Source organism: Pan paniscus, chromosome X (genome assembly GCF_029289425.2).
Source record: "Pan paniscus chromosome X, NHGRI_mPanPan1-v2.0_pri, whole genome shotgun sequence".
Lineage (NCBI taxonomy): Eukaryota > Metazoa > Chordata > Mammalia > Primates > Hominidae > Pan > Pan paniscus.
In genome coordinates, this window is record NC_073272.2 from 86,145,554 (window position 1) to 86,170,824 (window position 25,271).

At 35.0% G+C, this 25,271-nt stretch overlaps 1 protein-coding gene across 2 annotated transcripts in view; it reads left to right on the forward strand.

Annotated features, from left to right (window-relative positions):
* Positions 1-25,271, forward strand: part of DACH2 (dachshund family transcription factor 2) — a 673,465-nt gene that overhangs the window by 518,542 nt on the left and 129,652 nt on the right. For both annotated transcript variants that reach the window (XM_034950560.3, XM_055106836.1), the window contains exon 5: positions 11,319-11,477. In XM_034950560.3, the coding sequence (XP_034806451.1) occupies positions 11,319-11,477 (159 nt within the window). The remainder of the gene's footprint in view (positions 1-11,318; positions 11,478-25,271) is intronic.

The window sequence follows — 25,271 nt, forward strand, 5'->3', positions numbered from 1 at the left end:
GTCCTTTATATTCTAAAAAAACTTAAATGATAACAGCTTACACTTATTTAGTGCTTGATATGTCTAGATATTGTATTGTTTTACATATTCTGTCTCATTTAATCCTTAAAACAACCCTAGAGTAAGTAGATTATATTTCCATATCAGATATTAAGAAACTCATACTCAAAGAACCCTAATGTCATTTCCAAAGCCCATAGATAGTAAATAGAGCGGCCAGAATTCAACATCAGGTCTGTCTGATGCTCCTTCCACTATGCTATTAGGATTTTTTGAAGGATACAATTCTTCCCTCTCTATTTTGCGTTGGTCTCTATCTGCCACTTTCATAGAACTTTGCCAGTTGACCACTACCAGTCAAGTAAGATCACTTTAACCTCACCACTCCAAAGCATACAGACAAGCTGAAATCTCAACAAGAAAACTTGCTGTGTGAGTAATAATTAACTCTCACCATTGGCCGCAAAAGATCATAATGCTTTCATCTCGATTTATTGGTCAAAATGAATTCTGTTGTCTAGAGACTGCATTATGGTTTCCCTAAATAATTTTTGATAGCTGTAAGAATTGCACTGACAGGAAGATATTTATACCTACAGAAATGATATTAGTTTATGTGCAGGGATAAAAAGAAGAGATGAATTATTCTGCCTCCTTCTATGTGGCCAGTCTTGCCCTCTGCTTTTTGGTTTAATTCATTAGCTTCTAAAGCATGGCTTATTTGGTTAAATTAACAGTGTAATAGAAAAAGTACTTTAATTATGCTTTGGGTAAGTATATATACTTAAATTATGTTATGGGTAGGAAAATATACTTAAATTATGTAGGTATATATACTTAAATTATGTTATGGGTAGGTATATATACTTAAATTATGTTACAAGTAGATAAATCTATTTAAATTATATTATGAGTAGGTAAATATACATCCATAATATTACACTTTTACAACACTAATTTTTCATCTTCTTAGTTGGTCTATGAAAAATGAGTGTTGTAAATATATAATATTACAATGTATATTTTTTAATATTTTCTGATTGATTATGAAAAAAACTGTAAATTTGTGCCATTTAAATTTTTTGTAATTCAAGGCAGTCATTGAAACTCTATGTTCATACACTCAGGTAAATAATAAGTATGCTCTTTTAGTATACATAAAGTAAATTTCGAGCTGTATACATGTACTAACATATGCACACAAAATAGAAATTAAATAGAAATAATTATCAAGATTAAGCAAGATTTTAACTAATAAATTTTATTAATTACATAAAACTTTTAAAACATATATTCTTAGTATCAGTGAGGACAATGTGATTAATACATCAAAGCTGATGACCTTTACAATACTTTACTTAATGAAGGTGACAGAGTTCCTACATTGAGTAGAAGTATCAACTCTGCTATTTTATATCTCTTCTCCTGTGCTTGCATTATTGTCTTCAATCTGAGGTTGTATTGTGTTGTTCACTTTTTAAAGGCTAGTTTATTGAATCCACTCAGTTGAGTGTACATAGAACATATCACAATGAGGTCAGAATAAATAAAAGTCTAGGGCTGCCAATGGCCAACCACTGCCCTGCTGAAAACTCCTACTCTTTTTTTCCTCTGGATTCCTCTAATAATTGAGTGGTGAAGGCATCAGTGATGGTTCATATCTTAAATATTAGTGACACATAATGTTGTACTTACTTTTTGGTTACATATAAAATAAATATTAAAACTCAAATATCTTGCTCTATCTTTGTCGGTCAGCTTTTACATTTTCTAGGGTATGCATAACCTCATTTTAAGTAACTCCAATTTAAGATATATCTTACAAGAGCACATGTCACAGCTTATAAATTCTAGGAACTAGCTCTTTAAAATAAATAATTTGCCTGTATTCTCAGTAATTGTTCAATAGTTCAGAAATATGACAAAAGAGGGAAACGATAAATGGTGGTTCTGCTTGGCTTCTGGTGAAGCCTCAGGGAGCTTTTATTCATGGTGGAAGGCAAAGGGGGAATAGGCACGTCACATGGCAAAAGCAGTAGCAATGAAGAGAGGGTGAGGGCGAGGTTCCACACACTTTAAAATAATTAAATCTTGCAAGAACTCACTCACTGTCAGGAAGACAGCACCAAGCCATAAGGGTTCCGTCCCCATGATCCTAACACCTTCCACCAGGCCCCACCTCCAGCATTCGAAATTAAAATTCAACATGAGATTTGGGTGGGGACAAATATCCAAGCTATATTGGTGGTATTACATGATTATTTACTGCGAAGTGACTTGATAATATGTTTGTCATTTAGACAGACCACATGTTATTAAGAATGAAAGAAGGAACTCAAATTCAGATAAGAAAATGCTATCACTGTCTTGAACTCAGATTTTTCGAGTCTTTCAACTTGCAATACTTACACTAGCAAGAAATGAATTCAAATTTCCAAAAAGTGTCTTGTCACACATAAACAAATTTTTCTGTACTTGCCACAGCAGAGAGCTTAGATAGAATTGAAGGGTATTTTTATTTTATTTATTTATTTATTTATTTATTTATTTATTTATTTATTTTTTGAGACGGAGTCTCACTCTGTCGCCAGGCTGGAGTTCAGTGGTATGATATCAGCTCACTGCAACCTCTGCCTCCTGGGTTCAAGCAATTCTCCTGCCTCAGCCTCCCGAGTAGCTGGGGCTACAGGTGCGCACCAACATGCCCAACTCATTTTTATATTGTTAGTAGAGATAGGGTTTCACCATGTTGGCCAAGATGGTCTTGATCTCCTGACCTCGTGACCCACCTGCCTCGGCCTCCCAAAGCGCTGGGATCACAGGTATGAGCCACCATGCCCAGTAATTGAAGGGTATTTTTTTAAAAAAACTTCTGCTCCAGGCAACATAACATAATACCAAGATAAATATGACAATTTAAAAATTTGGGGGTTTCATAGGAGAGTGAATAAGACTATCATTTGAAATTGCAAAATAATATCTGGCAAAACCCCATTTTCTTCATGTCTACAATAAAATATCTTTTAACCAGAGTGTATTTTAAGTTATGCAAACTAATAGTTTGCAAGAGTTTCTCCAACCATATCATCACACTCAGCAGGTCATGTGGAAGAGCACTGTGCCTTCATCACTTGTGATACAATTCCTTCTACAACTAAACTAATCTTTGAAACTCAATAATGTGATGTTTAAGTTTTAGCCACTGTGCTTTAAAGTGGCACTCAGGGAATACTTACATCTTGCAACATTTTAATTTAGAAACAAATATTTTGGGACTTTCCTTGAATTTTACATTTACTTCGTGAAACATATTAGCCCTATTTTTAGAAATATGTATGAGTTAGGTGCAATTTACTTGAGTAAGCCTGTGGTGAGTACTTATTTTTTTTAATTATTAAGTCTACTTTGAAGCATCAGTTCCTTTTAAATCCAGAAACAAATTTGTTCACTATTAATTTTGAAACATTTGAATTTGACTCCTGATCTTTTTGGATCATGGTGATGATACAAGTATAGAGTCATTTGTTTGATTTTTTTCATTTGTTTGTTTGGTTGGTGGGTTTGCCTGTAAAGATAACGCAGCCAGCCAACAGACATGAAAAAAAAGCTCATCACCACTGGTCATTAGAGAAATGCAAATCAAAACCACAATGAGATACCATCTCACACCAGTTAGAATGGTGATCATTAAAAAGTAAGGAAACAACAGATGCTGGAGAGGTTCTGGAAAAATAGAAATGTTTTTATACTGTTGGTGGGAGTGTAAATTAGTTTGACCATTGTGGAAGACAGTGTGGCGATTCCTCAAGGATCTAGAACCAGAAATACCATTTGACCCAGAAATCCCATTAGTGGGCATATACCCAAAGGATTATAAAACATTCTATGATAAAGACACATGCAAACGTATGTTTATCGTGGCACTATTCACAATAGCAAAGACTTGGAACCAGTCCAAATGTCCATCAATGATAGACTGGATTAAGAAAATGTGGCACATATACACCATGGAATACTATGCAGCCATAAAAAGGGATGAGTTCATGTCCTTTGCAGGGACATGGATGAACTTGGAAACTATCATTCTCAGCAAACTATCACAAGATCAGAAAACCAAACACCGCATGTTCTCACTCATAAGTAGGAGTTGAACAATGAGAACACATGGACACAGGGAGGGGAACATCACACACTGGGGCCTGTCAGGGGGTGGGGGGCTAGGGGAGGGATAACATTAGGAGAAATACCTAATGTAGGTGACGGGTTGATAGGTGCAGCAAACCACCAGGGCAAGTGTATACCTATGTAACAAAGTTGCACGTTCTGCACATGTAACCTAGAACTTAAAGTATAATAAAAAAAAAAGAAAGAAAGAAGATAATGCTTATGTATTCATACAACATTTGTAGTGCAAGTTGGTCCATCCATCACACTCTCTCAGAGTCTTAGCACATTTCTTGGAACGCTTTGAAGGTTTGTATATAAACATTCTGGTCATGCAACCAAGGTATTCTTTTCTTTCTTCCTGGGTACTGCTCTGCTCAGTTTTATTCTCTTCTTTTAAAATTGTCCTTTCTGATACTCCATCTTCTTTATTTTTGTTTTTCATGTTTATTTCAGTCGTTATGTCAAGGGCCAGTTGGAGGAGATGAGGCTAGTAGTAGGAAAGTCAGTTAAGAGTCTCTTGAGATGATTGTAATGTGAGAGAGTAATGAGGGTTCAAACAAAGGCAGTGTCAGTGGGAATGGAAGGGAACCCAGTGTAAAGTCAATTCCAGATAATTTGGCCACTTAAGCACAGAGTGAATGGTTAAAGAGATGATAATGATACTTTTATTAGACTGAGAGATCTTTGAGGGCAAGGGATTTGCCTTTTATTTCTATATTCTCAGTACCTGCAAATAGCACCTGACACATGTTAAGTACTCAAAAATTTCCCATTGAAACAATTGCATTATGCCACTAACAGATACAGGAAATAAAGGAGCAAGATCTCTTTCATTGAATAATGGTCAATTTAGTTTCAGACATGTTGAATTGAAGATGCTGTAGATACCTGTGTTTTAAATTGTTTTACACAAACTGCTTATCCTCTAGGATAGCACTTTCTAGTATAACTTTCTGCAAGGAAGTAAATTATCAATATCTGTACTTCCCAATATGATAGTCCCTAGCTGCATGTGGCCTTTGAGCACTTGTAATGTGATTATTGCAACTGAGCAGCTGAATTTTTTCATTCTTTTTACTTTACTTTAATTAATTAAAACTTATATTTAAATAGCCACAGGTGACTAGTGGCTATTATATTGGCAAGTGCAGCCCTAGAGGCTCATCAATTAGCTGCTATTATACCTCTGATTAAACTTGAAATTCCTAGACCATCACCCTGTGGTGTGGCTCTTCCTAGGTAATGTTTTAAAGTAAAAGAGGAGACAAACTAGTTGAGACCTTCTCAATATTTTAAAATGAATAATTATTATCTATTTTCTATCCATATTGGTTCAAATTTCAGATACAGTGCATGATTGCACTACTGATGTCACCGGTCTGGTAAACTGCTGAATATTCTATTTTCTGAATGCATACAGGAAAAGCAAATAAAAGAATAATATGATAAGGTTGTAGAGTATAGCACCTTTACACATACACGCCTCGTTTTCCATTCATGTGTTAGCACTTTACAATACACTAAACCCTGAATTTGTGTCTATATGTGTGTGTGTACACCTCCCCGCTACACACACTTATACTATATTATTATTTACAAAAAAATGAAGTCTTTAATGTTTAATTATGATTTAAAATATTTTTCTACTACAAAATGCTTCATGCTGTGTAGATTCATCAAACAATGTGCATTTATCTAAGATTCTAGCTAAACAAATATTCTATGGCTGAGAGAACAAACACGATTTAGGCTGTATGCTACATAGACCTCTTCCCATTTGACTTCTTTTTCTTTGCCTTATGCACATAAGATTACTGGAAACATGATCAATTTAGACCCATATTTTCAAATAATCTGACTTATATGTTTTGTTGTAGCTACAAAAGTTTCAATGTAAGTACAGCTTTTTATAAACACTTCTATTTTTCACAGTCAAGGCCATAGTTTTGAATTTAATAATTACCTTATATATTTTTTCCTAGTAGGTGGCTTTTAAATTTGTACATTGCAAAATGTAGTAGCAACTGCTACTATAGTATTCCTCTAAAATATTAAAAGTTACACTCAACTTGAATTCATAAGACAGAGATCATTTTTATATTATGAAACTCTTGCATATGACTCACACAATTCTAGTAGTCTTAGAAACTCAAACCTACAGAAATTAAAGCTTATGCATTTATAAAGAGGATCACTGATCCCTATAGGTGGATGAGGAAGACTGTTTACTAAATTGTCTTGATTCTCTTCAGTGAATATTTTATTAGCTTCCTTCACTCATTCTTAACAACACGGTGCTAAGGTGAAGAATGATTGCTTGGAATTTTTATTTAGAACCTTACTGCTGGATTTCCTTTATATCCATTTGAAACATTTTGGTGTTTGGGTGTTTTAGCTTGTAGGCTTATGCTAATTTGTTTGGAACACATCATAATGATCTTTGCTATTGCTTTTCACAAACCTGACCATAATAAGCATTGTGTTATTAGAATGGGAAATGCGGAAGTGCTAATTAGACAAAATTTTAGCAAATTAAAACATTAAAATACTGCTTTGGGTCCCACCCATAATATGCTCCTGCTCCTTTTTCAAGTTATTATTTTTAACTAAATGGATAAAAAGGTCCTTTTTTTGTCTTAAATTCCATGTTTCTGTTGTAAGGTCCCCATGATTCATAGGTCTCTGTCCTCTACCCACTTATCCTACAAAGAAAATGCAACAAAAACAAATAACCTTCTGGGAACCCTAACATTTTAAAATGGGTTTTTTAAAAAGGTCTAAATTGCAAACTAAAGAGTTTCTGACTAAAGCAGCAGAAGTTTGTCTGATGCCTTGTTAAATTAATATTTCCCCATAGTGAATCACTTTATTGTTCTTACACTGATTCTAACTAAGAATATATATTTCTACGAAGTAAGGGCTTATAAAAAATGTAGTTCTCTCTAGCTTTCTTATTGGTAAAGTTGGGATTAAATTAGTTAGTGTTAATGTAGCAATAGTTGCTTGTAATACTGTTTATTGTGTTACACTCTTTATTGTCATCAATTTAGTTTTACTAAATATTGTGCTAAAACAGTGATAAGTAGTTGATATGGAAAAGCTCAAATAAATTATTCACTTAATGAGGATTTGCTCCATTTTCTACATTATCTTTACATACTTAGGACTGTGTTGGGTTACGTTTATACTTAATACAAAATTTCTTGAAGACTTAAAGAGGTTACTTTATTTTCCCAAGCCACCTGCCTACCCTGCTAGCCTCTTAGTCATGCCTTGTTAAAAATGCTGTTCAGTTTCTCTCCTCTTTACTGGAGGAATTCCCTCACAAAGCTAGTATGGTCTGGTTCCGACAAATGTGCATACTTTAGTGTTATGGGCTGAATCATGTACCCCTAAAATTCAGATATTGAAGCCCTAACCCCTAGTTACTTTGAACTGTGACTGTATTTGTAGCTAAGGCTTTTAAGGAGGTTATTAAGTGCATTTTAAAATAAAGAATCTAACTCTATTGCTTGTAACTCAAAGGATAAATGATTGAGGGGATGAATACCTCATTCTCCATGATGTACTTATTTCACATTGCATGCCTGTATCAAAACATATCAGGTACTCCATAAATATATACACCTACTCTGTACCCACAAAAATTAAAAATAATAACAATTTAAATGGATAAATAAATCCGGCCTAGAGTGGACTGTAATCCAGTCTGCTTGGAGTTCTTATAAGAAGAGGAAACTTGTGCATAAAAGAGTTACCAAGCATGAACTCGCACAGAGGAAAGAGCATGTGAGGACATAGGGGAAAACACAGTCATCTGCAAACCATAGAGGAAAGCCTAAGGAGAAACTAAACCTGCCAAAACCATGATCTTGGACTTCTGACCTCCAGAACTGTGAGAAACTAAATTCTTGTTGTTTAAGCCATCCTGTCTGTGGCAGCCTTAGCTAACTACTGCATTTGGAGGTAGACAGACAGACAGATAGATAGGATGAGGAAAGTGGATACCCAAGCCTTCAAAATAGTGGTTAATAAAAGGCTGACTGTAGCTTAGATTAGTCAAAATACTTTGCTAGTTTTAAGGGCAATGGGTATTACTGCATCTTGACAAAGAGGCATAAAAAATGCAAATATTGGGGCGGCTGAACATTCCAGATTGAGTCATAATTAATGTTTACACTTAAAAATGATGAGAGATTTAGGTCAAAAGACAAAAATGTGTTCAGAGCATTCATACCTCCTAATCCAAATATCTAGAATGTTCCACACTCCTCAGCCGCTCAATTCATATACAGTTGCCGTTACATTGCAGGATAATACTTACATCCACATTTGGTGGAGGTGGGAAGAGATGGAAACTACCTTTTCTTTTTTTTATTATTATACTTTAAGTTCTAGGGTACATGTGCACAACGTGCAAGTTTGTTACATATGTATACATGTGCCATGTTGGTGTGCTGCACCCATTAACTCATCATACATTAGGTATATCTCCTAATGCTATCCCTCCCCCCTCCCCCCGCCCCACCTTTTCTATCATTAACATAGTAGTTAACAAAGGTGTATCCAAAGTTCTCATCAAAACATACACAAAACCACATTGAAATCCTTTGATAAGATTTTAAAAACATTTCTATTCAAGCTTATTTGGAAAACGTGATACACAAACCATGAGAATACTACCTAATGTACCATTTCATATTAAATGTAGACTAAACAATTTTAAATTTACAAAATAAATATTGATATAATCTCAGCTCCAATATTGCTGTGTTGCTGTTGCTGCTGTGATAGTGCAGTACTATGTTATTATCATATGGTATAATTTAATGTCTTCTAAATGTATCTTCTTTTGTCAATATTTTGCTCATTTTATAAATTACAGTTCTGCAATGGTGAGGTAATTCATATCTTGAACATAGTGCTAAAATGATGTAGTTCTTCCATTTTTGCTCAGCAATTGATCTTTCAAATTTTTGCATTTTCTGGTATTAATCATGTTTATTGGCCTAATGTTTCTATAAAGAATTCTCAGTGTTGCAGTGGTTACTTTCATAGTTTATTAAAATACTCCCTTCCCCCACCATCTCTCTTCATTACAGTATAACAATGTCTTATTGATTTTAATTGAAACTTCAAATTTGTTAACACTAAAATATGTCAATGCACCAAACCATAAATTACCTCCCTGCTCTTAAGCACATGCTGTACAACAGCCAACATCTGGATGAAAAGAGAGAACAAGTGGTAATCATAGAAGTATTGCATGTTTTCAATGAACATAGCAGACCTCAACATGATCAAGGGGATGATTTCTGGTCCATTAAACCAGTCTATCAAATTCAACCAAATTTCCTACATACTAAGCTTTCATGCCATCTTATCTGAATGGCTTATAGCAGGACCCCAACAAGTAACTGCTAATTTCTTCCCACGTTTGATTGGAAAATCTGTGTCCATATCAGCAGGGCCAGATACCCTTCAATCTTTACATATACTGTGCTAGAATCCAGTGTTTCCTTATCTCAGCTCATCTAGTTGGAGGCTAGTCAAGACTCTCACTTTTGGATTAGAGATTGACTTTGGCCACAAAAGAGCTTGAAAGAATACTGAAGAGGAGGACTGGAGTAAGGTTCTTCCTCTTCAGGACTGGAGTAAAAGTGGATGAGCGGACAGGAAGCTTAAACAATCCTTTCAGAGATTCTTAGCATGTAATTTGCTTGAATAAATGTTAAATCTTGAGGAGGAATGCCAATTGGGCCTGAAGACATTTCCCTGAAAAGTTTACAACTCTCAAAACTGCTTTTGCAAATGTGGTTTTTGAAATAAAAGTCTAAAAATGTTTGTCCCCTTTGACTCAAATTCCACTCAGGGAATTAATTGATTCCAAGGAAATAATTTAAATGAATGTTTTTGTTATAATGTAGACTATAATAGTGACAATTGGAAGCAAAGTCCAGTGTTTGATAGTCATTACACTTTGTAGATATGAAGCAACATGACAGACTGCTTATAATGTAAAAATGGGTATCCATATGAACAAAGTGTGGGAGGGAACTCAAAGAAGTGAAAATAATCACAATATTCAATGTTGTGGATATGAGTATGTTGATTTTTCTACATTAAAAAAAACATTAAATATACGTATTTTACAGAGCTCCCAAGAATCCCAAGCCTAAACCCCACACACAGTGTCAGAGTTTTAGGCAGTAAGTGGGATGGTGTCAGCCAGGTAGAGTGCTAATGTTGCAGTCCCAGCATGGGAATGGAGGCAGAACCACTGACCCCTGAATGAATGAAGCACATCAAGCAAATAGATGAAGCTGCCTGCACAACCATTTTGTTTTCTAAAGCCAGACTATCTGCTCCTGCAGTGATTGGAATCCCACCCTTTACTCCCCTGTTTAAAGTCTTCTCTTGAAAGAATGCCCTGGAAATTATTCTGTGTTTGTTTTCCATATGGTTTTAAGCAATGGTTCTATCCCCCATAGTATGCTAGATACCAGATAAAATAGCTATGCCAATGTAGATCATGATAATATAGTATTCTGCATTTATACACACTTTACCTGACTCTCTAGCATGAAGGATCAAGGTAAGTATAATTTCAAACTGGAAGCAATGGTTTCCTATTTTTGTCCAGCTTATTTTACACAAAACTCTAGTGTGTATGAATAGATTTGCTTCTCTGAGTGACCTGAGAAGAAAAGATCATTTTGTTTCTTACCATGTATTTTTGCATGTTATCATGCTCTTACAAATGAGTGTGTTCTTTTTCAGTGATCAGTACAGTCCTTTAAAATATAGTATGTGTATGTTAAAGGTTTAGAATACAAAGCAGTGGTGGACAATTAATGTTCCTCAACATGTAAGTGCTTCTAAAAGCTATTCATTATGATTCCAGATTTGTTGAGACTACCAACAAGTCAAGAGTGCCTATACTATTATTGAGAATGATTTGGCCTTCCCAGAGGCAGCTTACATCTCTAGACTATTGAAAGTTTTTGAAACTGTCATAAAAATGAGTTAACTGTGTTCAATAATAATTTTCTAAGAGGTAGTATTCATGATTACAGCCCTAAAAGGGAATTTTAAAAAGCCTTCTTATGAAAGTTGTCAAGTTGAAATATGTTTATATGAATATTTTTCAGGTGGAAGTGAATCCTCCTGGGATAAAGATAAGATGCAGTCTCCATTTGCTGCACCTGGACCCCAACATGGAATTGCTCATGCAGCCCTAGCTGGCCAGCCAGGCATTGGGGGTGCTCCAACCCTCAATCCACTGCAGCAGAACCACCTGCTAACCAACAGTATGTATACTGTCCTCACAAAACTGGGTGTGTTGAACAAAATACTATCCAAGACCTACTAGAAACCTTTGGCTGGCAGGGCTTAGTCTATTTTTCTTCAATAAAGTTTAACAATTTAATATCAGAAGGGGAGGTAAAGAAGGACTCACTTTCCCTCTTTACCTCCCCTTCTGATATTAAATGGTTAAATCTTAAATACATATAAGGGTACATGGGAGGTACGTGGAAAGTAGAGGTACATAAGTAGAGGTACATGGGAGGTTATGTAGCACAGTAGTTAAGAATATTGGCTAAAGTCACACAAACTTGTGTTTGAATTCCACATGTTTTGAATTCTTTTTTTTTTTTTTTTAATGGAGTTTTGCTCTTGTCACCCAGGCTGGAGTGCAATGGCGTGATCTTGGCTCATTGCAACCTCCGCCTCCTGGTTCAAGCAATTCTCCTGCCTCAGCCTCCCAAGTAGCTGGGATTACAGGCATCTGCCACCACGTCCAGCTAAATTTTTTTGTATTTTTAGTAAAGACGGGGTTTCACCATGCTGGCCAGGCTGGTCTTGAACTCCTAACCTCAGGTGATCCACTTGCCTAGGCCTCCCAAAGTGCTGGGATTACAGGTGTGAGCCACCACACCCGGCCACATGTTTTGAATTCTACATCATTGTTAGACATTGGAGAAGTCACCTAACCTTTCCAAGTCTTAATATCCACAACTATAGACTGTGGATAAAAATACATCCACTTAAGGTTACCGTGAGATCTCAGGATAATAAAATAAAATATGTTACCAGTGAATTGCATATAGTAAGTACTATATATATCACAAGTAGTATTATTACTTAGCAATCACACTATAGCTAATGTATACAAATTCAGGTTTACATGATGTTTTAGGGACTTCAAAGACTCACAAAGATCTGCAGCAAAGCAGATCTTGTGTATATTACTTTTGTATATATCTTACTTTTCTTACGAATGGATAATCCAGGACAGGGTTTCATTACTCTCTTCCCTGACACTTTTATTCTCCCATTCTACCTTAGGATGAAGGCAACAGAGGAATTCTAAGACATTTTAATATGATGTTCCAAATCTTAGTGAAATTGGTCAGTTATTAAGCATACAAAAATAAGTTATGGTGTGATACTTTAAAGTGGTTATAATCTCAAGCATAAAATGTCCCATACAAAATGAAATGTTAAGCAAAAGCAAATGAAAGGAATGCCAGAAAAGTTATAAATATTATGTTATGAAAAGTTAAAAAAGGACTGATTAAAGTAGATTCAGGTTATAAAGAGGGTAACTTAGAAGACTTTGGCCTCTAGTCTGACATGTAAAGAGCTTGGAAGTCATTACTCCCATCCTTGCAACTAGAAAAAAGATAAACAAACTGAAAATCTAACTTATTAAAGCCATCAGAGTTTGAGGTCACAGAGCTCCACCATGCTGGAAACTAGAGAGAAAGGCAGCACAGCTCATAAGGAGAAGAAGCCACAGCTAGATCCTGGTAGAAGCATTTAAAAGATAATTGAGTAATTGCAGGAGACTCACTGTAGATCTAGCTCGAGAGACAAAAACTCATGGGGGCCCTGTCTTATGGGGCCCCTACACTTTCATGAGTTTTATTTCTAGGAGCCATACCAGATTCTCAGGGTGAAGATATGAGAAAATTCCCCTCATGTTTCTAGCAAGGGGAAAGGAAAAGCAACAACTTTGAAACATGCTCATAGTGCTCTGTTCTCCTGAAGGCCTGTCCTCAAAGAAAACTGTTTTACCAGAGGGTAAACTACTTGGTTTTGCTAGAGCCTAACTGACCTGGGGAAAGGGATATACTAACCTCCAACACCCTCTAACTTTTATGTGAGGGGAAAAGAACAGTACAATTCCAGCAGCCTTAAGCCTCCTGTCTCACCTAAGGACTTATGGGAGCTAAAAATCACTTGTGAAAGTCACAGCCCAAGGATACAGGCTCACTAAGGGACTAAGACCTAATCATAAGATTATAGAATGTTTGTTCGCTCACATTTAACTATCGCCACAGTAGTGCTCCTGTATAACAAAGGGGGATTACAGCTTTAAGAGCTGGAATTTTCAGACCCTATTTATGACAAGTTCTCTAGGGAGAAGCAAAAATAAGGAGGAAAGAAACAAGACTAGAGGAAAATGTAGACACTAATGCCACAGGTCGAGCAACCATTTATGATAGCCTAACTCCCAGCCAGATCAGCATAAAACCTATCACCAAAGGCCTATTTACTTCAGTCTCTCCTATTACATCATTTCTGGCTTTAAACGAAAAAAAAATGCAAACATAAACAAAATCAAGTAACACAATCTGAAGAGACAGAGCAAACAACAGAACCAAATTCAGACATAGCTGATATTTTAGAATTATCAGACTGAGAACTTAAAAAAACAACTAATATACTAAGAGAATGGAAAAAATGAACATCATGAAGAACACGTGAGATAGCTAATCAGAAAGGTAGAAACCCTAAGAAAAAATCAAAAGAAAATGCTAGGAATAAAAAAAAAAGAACTCCAACAAAATGAAGAGTATCTTATATGAAATCATCAATAGAATACACAGAGCCAAGGAAAGAATCAGTAAGCTTGAAGATGTTTCAACACATATTTCCCAAGCTGAAAAAAGAGAAACGTTGACTGAAATAAAATAACAGAATAGACTAAGAACTGTGTGACAAAGAGAAGAAAAAGATGAAAGAACAGAAGACATATTTGAAATAACAATGACTGAGAGTTTTCCAAAATTAATGAGAAACACCAAACCACAAATTGTTCAGCAAACACTAAGTAGGATATATACCAAAATCTACAAATACCCATATCATATTCCAACTGCAGAAAACCAATCACAAAAAGAAAATCTTGAAAGAAGACAGAGAAAAAAATTTATTTTCATACAGAAACAAAGATAATAATTACACTGGACTTCTCTTTAGAAACCAGGCAAACAGGAAGAGAGTAGAATGAAATATTTAGAGTGTTGAAAAAGAAAACACCATAAGTGTATACCCCTACTATCTAACCACAAGAATTAAAAAATATATATTTAAAACCCCACAAACCTAGAATTCTGTCTCCAGGAAAATTTCCCTTTAAAAGTGAAGGAGAAATAAAAACTTTCTCAAACAAAAATTGAGGTAATTTGTTACCATACCAGTAGACCTGCATCGCAAGAAACATTGAAACATCTTCAGAAAAAAAGAAAATTGTATACTTTCGAAAGTTTGATTTATGTAACGAAAGGAAGAGCACTAGAGGAGGAATAAATTTAGATAAATTAATTTTTTTAATTTCTTCTTTTTGTTTTGTTAGTTTTTTTTTTTTTTTTTTTTTTTGTTTTTTTTTTTACAGGGTCTCACTCTGTCACCCAGGCTGGAGTGTAGTGGTGTGATCATGGCTCACTGCAGCCTTGACCTCCCAGGCTCAGGTGAGCCTCTCAACTAACCCCCTCCATCCCCCAGTAGCTGGGACTACAGGCATGTGCCACCACTCCTAGCTAATCTTTGTATTTTTTAGTAGAAACAGGGTTTTGCCATGCTGCCTAGGCTGGTCTTGAATTCCTGGTCTCAAGAGAGCTGCCTGTCTTGGCCTCCCAGAGTGCTGGGAATACAGGCATGAGCCACCGTGCCCAGCCAATTTATAAAAATTCTTAATCTAACACATAATGGTCTGTTCAAATAATAAAAACAACATAAGCAGGAGTAGCAATTCTTATATCAGATAAAACAGACTGTAAAGCAAAAGCAGTGAAGAAAAGACAAAGAAGGTCATTATATTAATATATTGATAAAAGGATACATCCAACAAGAAGATATTACATTCCTAAATATACCTGCACCTAACTCTGAAGCTCCCAGATTCATAAAACAGTTACTACTAGACCTAGGAAAAGAGGTAGACAGCAGCACAATCATAGTGAGCGTCTTCAACACTCCACTGACAGAACTAGACAGAGCATCAAAGCAGAAAGTGAACAAGGACTTAAACTGAACTCTAGAACAAACGGACCTAAAAGTATTTACAGAACATTTTACCCAATAAATGCACATGGCACATTCTCTAAGATAGACCATGGATTAGTCCATTTTCACGCTGCTAGTAAAGACATACCCAAGGCTGGGCAATTTACAAAAGAAAGAGATTTACTGGACTTACACTTCCACATAGTTAAAGAGACCTCACAATCATGGTGGAAGGCGAAAGGCTCTTCTTACATGGCGGTGGCAAGAGAGAGAATGAGAACCAAGTGAAGGGGTTTATCCTTATAAAACCATCAGATCTTGTGAGACTTATTCACCACCATGAGAACAGTATGGGAGAAACCACTCCCATGATTCAGTTATCTCCCACTGGGTCCCTCCCAAAACATATGGGAATTATGGGAATACAATTCAATATGCGATTTGGATGGGGAAACAGAGCCAAACCATATCAGCCCATATGATAGGCCAAAAAACATGTACAATTTATTTTATTTCAGTTCAGCTCAGATTTTGATTATTTTTGTCTTCTGACATGTTTGGGGTTGGTTTGCTCATGCTTCTCCAGTTTCTCTAGTTGTGAGATTAGGTTGTTAATTTGAGATCTTTCAAACTATTTTATGTAGGCATATAATGCTATAAACTTCAATACTAACACTGACTTAGCTGTGTCCCAAAGATTTTCATATGTACTATCTTTGGTCTCATTAGTCTCAAAGAATTTCTTGATTTCTGCCTTAATTTTATTATTTACCCAAAAGTCATTTGGGAGCAGGTTGTTTAATTTCCATGTAATTATATGATTGAATTTTTTAGTATTGATTTCTGTTTTTACTATCGTGCTGTCCAAGTGTGGCTGGTATAATTTCACTTTTTTCAATTTGCTGAAGATTGTTTTATGTTTGATTATGTGGTCAATTTTAGTATGATTTCTTTTTTTTCTCAATTTTCTGAGATTTTTTTATATTTGATTATGTGGTCAATTTTAAAGCATGTGCATGTGCAGACGGGAAGAATGTGTATTCTGTTGTCTTTGGTTGGAGAGTTCTGTAAATGTGTATTAGGCCCATTTGGTCAAGTGTGAGTTCAGGTCTTGAATATCTTTGTTAATTTTATGTTTTGATGATTTGTCCAATACTGTCAGTATAATGTTGAAGTCTCTCACTATTATTGTGTATAAATCCAAGTTTCATCATAGTTCTCTAAGAACTTGCTTTATGAATCTGGGTGCTCCTCTGTTGGGTGCATATTTATTTAGGATAGTTAGGTCTTCTTGGTGAATTAAACCCTTTATTATTATGTAATGCTCTTTTTTATCTAACCCCAGTTAAAAAAAAAAAGGAATCTATGATTTTGTTCTTTGAAAAAAATAATAAGATAACATAAACCACTAACTAGACTAACAAAGATACAAAAGAGAGAAAATCCAAATAAACACAATTACAAATGACAAAGGGGACATTACCACTAACCCACAGAAATACAAAAAAATCCTCAGAAACTTACTATAAATACCTCTATGCACACAAACTGGAAAATCTAGAAGAAATTGATATATTCCTGAAAATATACAACCACCCAAGACTGAACAAAAAAGAAATGGAATATCTGAACAGACCAATAATGAGTTCCAAAATTGAAGCAGTAATAAAAAGTCTACCAAACAAGAAAAGCCAGGGACTAAATGGATTCACAGCTGAATTATATTAGATGCACAAAGAAGGGATGGTGCCATTTATACAGAAAATTTTCCAAAAAATTGAGGAGGAGGGACCTTTCTAACTTGTTCTGTGAGGTCAGGATCATCCTGATACCAAATCCTTGCAGATGCACACCAAAACCAGTAAAAGGTAAAAAGAAAAGTTCAGGACAATATCCTTGATGAACACAGTTGGAAAAATCTTCAAGAAAATACTAGCAAACCAAATTGAGCAACACGTAGAAAGCTAATCCACCATGATCAAGTATGCTTTATCCCTGGCATCCAAGACTGTTTCAATATATGCAAATAAATACATGTGATTCATCATATAAAGAGAAGTAAAAACAAAAACCACATGGTTATCTCAATAGATGCACAAAAGGCTTTTGGTAAAATTGAAGATCCCTTCATGTTAAAAACCCTCAGTAAACTAGGCATTGAAGGAGCTACCGCAAAATAATAAGAGCCATCTCTGACAAACCCACAGCCAACATCACACTGAACTGGCAAAAGCTGGAAACATTCCCTTTGAAAACCAGCACAAGGCAAGGATGCCTTATCTCACCACTCTCATTCAACATAGTACTGGAAGTCCTGGCCAGAGCAATCAGGCAGGGGGAAGAAATCAAAGGCATCCAAAAAGTAAGAGAGGATGTCAAACTATCCCTAATTGCAGATGACATAATTCTACATCATGAAATTAACCCAAATGCCCGTCAACAGTAGACTAGATAAAGGAAGTGTTGTACATATACACCATGGAATACTACACAGCCATAAAACAGAGTTAGATCATGTTCTCTGCAACAGCATGGATGGAGCTGGAGGCCATTACCCTAAGAAACTAATGCATGAACAGAAAACCAAATACAACTTATTCTCACTCAAAAGTGGGAGCTAAACCATGAACACACATGGATACAAAGAGGAAAACAACAGACACTTGGGCCTACTGGAGGGTGGAGGGTACAAGGAGGGAGATGATCAGAAAAAATACCTATTGGGTACTATGCTTATTACTTGTATGAGGAAATAGTCTATACACCAAACCCACATGACACACAGTTTACCTATATAACAAATCTACACATATACACCTGAACCTAAAATAAAAGTTTAAAAAGTCTCAATAAGTTTTTTAAAAATCAAAATTATATGAAATATCTTATCAGGCCACAGTGGAATAAAACTAGAAATCAACTGCCAAAGGAACCCTCAACGCTATAGAAGAACATGGAAATTAAAAAATCTGCTCTTGAAAGATTTTTGGTTTGACAATAAAATCAAGATGGAAATTTTAAAAATATTCAAAATGAATGATAATGGTGACACAAGTTATTAAAACAGCTGGGATATAGAAAGAAAAATAGTGTCAAGAGGAAGGTTTATGGTGCTAGATGCCTACATCGAAAAGTCTGAAAGGTCACAAATTAACAACCTAACATCACACCTTAAGGAACTAGAGCAACTAGCCCAAACCAAGCCCAAAGCTAGCAGGGGAAAAGAAATAACAAGGATTAGAGCAGAACTAAATAAAAATGAAACAAAATCTATGAAAAAGATCAGTTAAAGAAAAAGTTGGTTCTGTGAAAAGATAAACAAAATCAATAGAACATTAGGTAGATTAATCAAGAAAAGAAGAGAGATGATTCAAATAAGCTCAATTAGAAATAAAAATGGAGCTATTACAACTAACACCACAGAAATTCAAAAGATTATTTGAGACTACTATGACCACCTCTATGCACACAAACTAGAAAACCTAGAGGAAATGAATGAATTCCTGGAAACATACAACCCTCCTAGCTTCAATCAGGAAGAACTAGAAATCCTAAACAGACCAATAACAGGCAATGAGATTGAATCACTAATTTAAAAATTGCCAGTCAAACAAAAGCCCAGGGCTAGATGGATTGAAAGCCAAATTCACTGGACCTTCAAAGAAGTGGTACCAATCCTACTGAAACTTTTCCAAAATATTGAGAATGAATCCCCTCCAACTCATTCTGTGAAGCCAGCATCACCTTGTTACCCAAGCAAGAAAGGCACATAACCAAAAAAAGATAACTACAGACCAATATCCCTGATGAACCTAGATGAAAAAATCCTCAATAAATTACAAGAAAACCAAATCCAACAACACATCAAAAAGATAATACACCATGATCAAGTGGGTTTCATCCCAGTGATACAGTGATGGGTCAATGTACTCAAGTCCAGAAACGTGATTCACCACCTAAACATCATTTAAAACCTAAAGCATATGATCATCTCAATAAATGCAGAAAAAATTCAATGAAATCAAGCATTCCTTTATTATAAAAACCCTCAACAAATTAGACATTGAAGAAACATAATTTAAAATTATAAAAGCCATATATGACAAACCAACAGCCAGCATCATACTGGAAGGTCATACACTGGTGGCATTTTCCCCATAAGAACTGGAACGAGAGAAGTTTGCCCATTTTTACCACTCCTATACAACATAGTACTGGAAGTCCTAGCCAGAACAATCAGGCAAGAGAAAGAAAGAAAAGACATACAAATAGGAAAAGAGGACGTTAAAATATCTGTCTTCACTAACAATATGATTGTATACGTAGAAAACCCTATAGACTCTATCAAAGGATTTCAAGACATGTTAAATGACTTCAGTAATGTTTCAGGATACAGAATCAACATACAAAAAAATTGTAGCATTTCTATACACCCATAAGATTCAAGCTGAGAGCCAAATCAAGAATGCAATCCCATTTAGGATAGTCATAAAAATGTAAAATATCTAGGAATACATCTAAACAATGAGTCGAAAGATCTCTACCTAGGAATACATCTAACCAATGAGTCGAAAGATCTCTACAAGGAGAACTACAAAACACTCCTGAAAGAAATAATAGATGACACAAACAAATGGAAAAACATTCCATGCTCATGGATTGGAAGAATCAATATTGTCAAAATGGCCATACCGCCCAAAGCCATCTACAGACTTATTACAATTTCTATCAAACTACCAATGCCATTATTAACAAAAAAACTGTCATAAAATTCATATGGAAGAAAAAAATTGGCCTGAATAGCCAAAGCAATCCTAAACAAAATGAAGAAAGCTGGAGAGCCATCACATTGCTGGATTTCTAATTATACTACAAGGATATAGTAACCAAAACCAAAACAGCATGGTACTTATATGAATATAGACATATAGACCAATGAAACAGAATAGAGAACCCAGAAATAAAGCTAATTTTTGACAAAGCATCCAAAAGCATAAATTGGGGGAAAGGGAACCCTATTCAACAAATGGTGCTTGGAAAATTGGATAACCATGTGTAGAAGAATGAAACTAGATCCTTGTCTTTCACCATATACAAAAATAAACTTGAGATGGATTAAAGACTTAAATCTAAGACCTTGATTAATAAAAATTCTAGAAGAAAACATAGAAAAATCTCTTATAAACATTGGCCTAAACAAAGAACTTGTGATTAAGACCGAAAAAGCAAATGTAATAAAAATAAATAAATAAATGGGGCCTAATCAAACCAAAAAAACCCTTCTGCACAGCAAAAGTAATAATCTTCAGAGTAAACAGCCAACTCACAGAATGGCAGAAAGTGTTTGCAAACTCTGCATCTAACAAAGGACTAATATCCAGATTCTACAAAGAACTCAAACAAATCAGCAAGGCAAAAACAATACCATCAAAAATGTGGGCAAGTGACATTAGTAGACACTTATCAAAAGAAGATATACAGGAAATGCAAATCAAAATCACAGTGCAATACCACCTTACTCCTGCAAGAATGGCCATAGTCAATAAATCAAAACATAATAGATATTGGTGTGGATGCAGTGAAAAGGGAACACTTCTACACTGCTGGTGGGAATGTAAACTAGTGCAACCAGTATGGAAAACAGTGTGGAGATTCCTTAAAGAACTAAAAGTAGAACCACCATTTGATCTAGCAATCCCACTACTGGGTATGTACCCAGAGGAAAAGAAGTCATTATACAAAAAAGATAAATGCACATTTATAGCAGCACAATTCACAATTGCAAAAATATGGAACCAGCCCAAATACTCATCAATCAACAAGTGGATACAGAAATTGTTATATATATATATATATCTCACATATATATATATCTCACATATATATATCTCACATATATATGTGAGATATATATAATGGAATACTACTCAGCCATATAAAGGAACAAATTAATTGCATCCACAGCAGCCTAGATGGAACTGGAGATTATTCTTCTAAGTGAAGTAACTCAGGAATGGAAAACCAAACATAGTGTGTTCCCACTCATAAGCGAGAGGTAAGCTATGAGGATGCAAAGGCCTAAGAATGATACAGTGGACTTTGGGGACTCCGGAAAATTTGGGAGGTGGGAGAGGGATAAAAGACTATAAAATGGGTTCAGTGTATACTTCTTGGATGATGGGTGCAACAAAATCTCAGAAATTACCAAAAAAGAACTTAATCATGTAACCAAATGCCACCTGTTGTCCAAAAACTCGTGGAAACAAGAAATAAGAAAAAAGATATACAAATGACCAAGAGCATATGAGAAAACGCTCAACATCACTAATCAATAGGGAAATGCAAATTAAAACCACAACGAGATGGTACCTTACCCCAGCCAGAATGGATATTATTAAAATTTTTTTAAAAAATAGATGCTGGCCTGGGTGTAATGAAAGAGGAATGCTTATACACTGCTGATGGGAATGTAATTTAGTACAGCCTCTATGGAAAACAATATGGAGATTTCTCAAAGAACTAAAAGTAGATCTACCATTCAATCCAGCAATCCCTCTACTGTGTATCTATCCAAAGGAAAAGAAGTCATTATATCAGAAAGACACCTGCGCTTGTATGCTTACCACAGCACAATTCACAATTGCAAACATATGGAATCGACCTAAGTGTTCATCAACTGATGAGTAGATAAAGATAACGTGTTATATGTATACACCATGGAATACTACTCAGCCACAAAAAGAAGAAATTAATATCTTTTGCAGTCACTTGGATGGAGCTGAAGGCCATCATTCTAAGTGAAGTAACTCAGGAATGGAAAACCAAGTATTGTATATTCTCACTTAAAAGTGGGATTTAAGCTATGTGTATGAAAAGAAATACAGAGTGGTATAATGGACATTGTAGAATCAGAAGGGAGGAGTGTGGGGGGGGGTGGGTGAGGGACAAAAAAACTACATTATGGGTACAGTGTACACTTCTCAGGTGACAGGTGCACTAAAATCTCAGATTTCACACTATACAATTCATCCATGTAACCAAAAGTTACTTGTACTCTCGAAGCTATTGAAATACGAAAAATAACAAGAAAAAGTAATTTTAAAAAGAAGGTATTGGATGATTATACCTTGTGGATAAGTGAAATAAATGAGAGCAATGTTATAAAGGACTGAAAGGAGGAATTGAGAACTGAGAATACTCTGTTATAAGGTATTTTTAGTACCCTTAAAGTAGTATAGTGGTATTTGTAAATGGAATAAGACTAATTATAAATATATATTGAAAGCTGTAAGGCAAACACTAAAAAACATTAAGAGTTTTAATAGTTTAATTTTTAAAATATTAAAAATTTTAATTAAAATTTTAAATTCCTCTTAAATTCATGTGGAACATTCACCAAGATAGGACACATTCTGGGCCATAAAATACACTTTAACACATTTAAAAGAATAGAAATCAGACAAAGTATGCTCTCAGTCATAATGGAATTAAACGAGAAGCCAATAACAGAAAGACAGCTGTAAAGTCAAAAAATACTTGGAGATTAAACAGTACACTTATAAATACCATACAAGTCAAAAAAGAACCCCCAAGAAAAATTCAAAAGTATTTTAAAGTAAAGGACAATAAAAATATAATTTATCAAATTTCATAGGATGTAACAAAAGCAGTGCTTAGAGGGAAATATATAGCATTGAATTAATTAATATATTAAAAAGGATAAAGAGATAAAATCAGTAACCAAAGCTTCCACCTTAGGAAAATAAAAAGATAAAAATTAAATCTAAAGCAGAAGAAAATATATAATAATTATTAGTATAGAAATGAATGAAATTGGAAACAGAAAATCAACAGAGAAAATCAATGAAACCAAAAGCTGGTTCATTGACAAGACAAATGAAATTCATAAACCCCTAGGCAGGCTAACTAAGAAAAAGAGAGAAGATGCAAATTACTATCATCAGAAAATAGAAGCCATCACTATTTATCCTATGACATTAAAATGATAATATAGCAATACTCAACAACTCTATACCCACAAATTTGATAACTTGGATGAAATTACTCAATTTTTTGAAAGATACAATCTACCAATACTCACACAAGAAGAAACAGATAATCTGAAAAGGCCTATACATATTACAGAAATAAAATCTATAATTAAAACCCTTCCACAACAGAAAGCACCATGTTCAAATGGGTTCACAGGTAAAGTCTACCAAACATTTAAAGAAGAAAATATATCAATTCTCTGCAATCTCTTCCAGAAGATAGAAGCAGAGGGAATACTTTCTAACTCATTCTATGAGATCAGAATTACCCAAATACCAAAATACCAGAGAAAGACAACATAGGAAAGGGAAACTACAGATCAGTATCTCTGATGAACATAATGCAAAAATCCTGAAAACAGAATAGTACATTAAAGTTAACAATGTTTAGGAAAAATTACACACCGCCCGGGCGCGGTGGCCCACACCTGTAATCCCAGCATTTTGAGAGGCTGAGGCCGGTGGATCACGAGGTGAAGAGATCGAGACCATCCTTGCCAACATGCTGAAACCCCATCTCTACTAAAAGTACAAAAATTAGCTGTGTGTGGTGGCGTGCACCTGTAGTCTCAGCTACTTGGGAGGCTGAAGCAGGAGAATCGCTTGAACCAGGGAGGTGGAGGTTGCAGTGAGCCGAGATCACACTACTGTATTTCAGCCTGGTGACAGAGTAAGACTCCATCTAAAAAAAAAAAAAAAAAAAAAAAATTACACACCATGACCAGGTGGAATTTATTCCACGTATGCAACGGTAGCTCAACATTGGAAAATCAATTGATGTAATCTATTACATCAGTAGGCTAGAGAATAAAAATAATATGATACTAAAAGTAGATGCAGAAAAAGTTTTTGAGAAAATACAATACCCATTCATAATAAAAACTCTTAGAAAAAAATAGGAAAAGAGGGGGACTGCCTCAACTTGTTAAAGAACATCTATAAAAACCTACTGCTGACATCTTACTCAATGGTGAAAAACTAGATGCTTTTCCCCTAAGATCGAAAACAAGGGAAGGACGTTACCTCTTATCACTTCTATTCATCGTTATACTGGAGGCCTTAGTTGGTAAAAAATGACAAGAAAAATGAAATAAAATTTATACCAATTAGGGAAGAAAAAACTGTATTGGTTCAAAGATGACTGATTATCTTTGTAAAATTTCAAAAGATTTTACAAAAAATTCTCATAGAACTAATAAGAGATTATAGTAAGGTTGCAGGATACAAAATTAATGTACAAAATCAACTGCTTTCTTGTATACCAACAATGAACAGTTGCAATTTGAAATTAAAAACTCATCTTAAGTGAAACAACTCTGAAACAGAAAGTCAAAAACTTATAAGTGGGAACTAAATCATATGTACACATGGACATAGTGTAGAATAATAGACATTGGAGATTTGGAAGGGTGGGAGGGTGGGAAGGGAGTGGGGGAGGAGGAAGTACTTAATGGGTACAGAGCACATTGTTTGGGTGATGATTACACTAAAAACCTAGATTTCACCACTACACAATATATCCATGTAACAAAACTGCACTTCTACCTCTTAAATTTGTACAAATAAAAACACAAAATTGTTTAAATTAGCAACAATAATTGAAATACTTAGGAGTAAACATAGCAAAATATATATAAGATGATTAGAAGGACTACTGCAGAACTCTGATGAAAAAATCCAGGAATATATAAATAAATGGAGAGATATCTTACATTCATGGATAGGAAGACTCAATATGATTAGAACAGCAATTCTTCC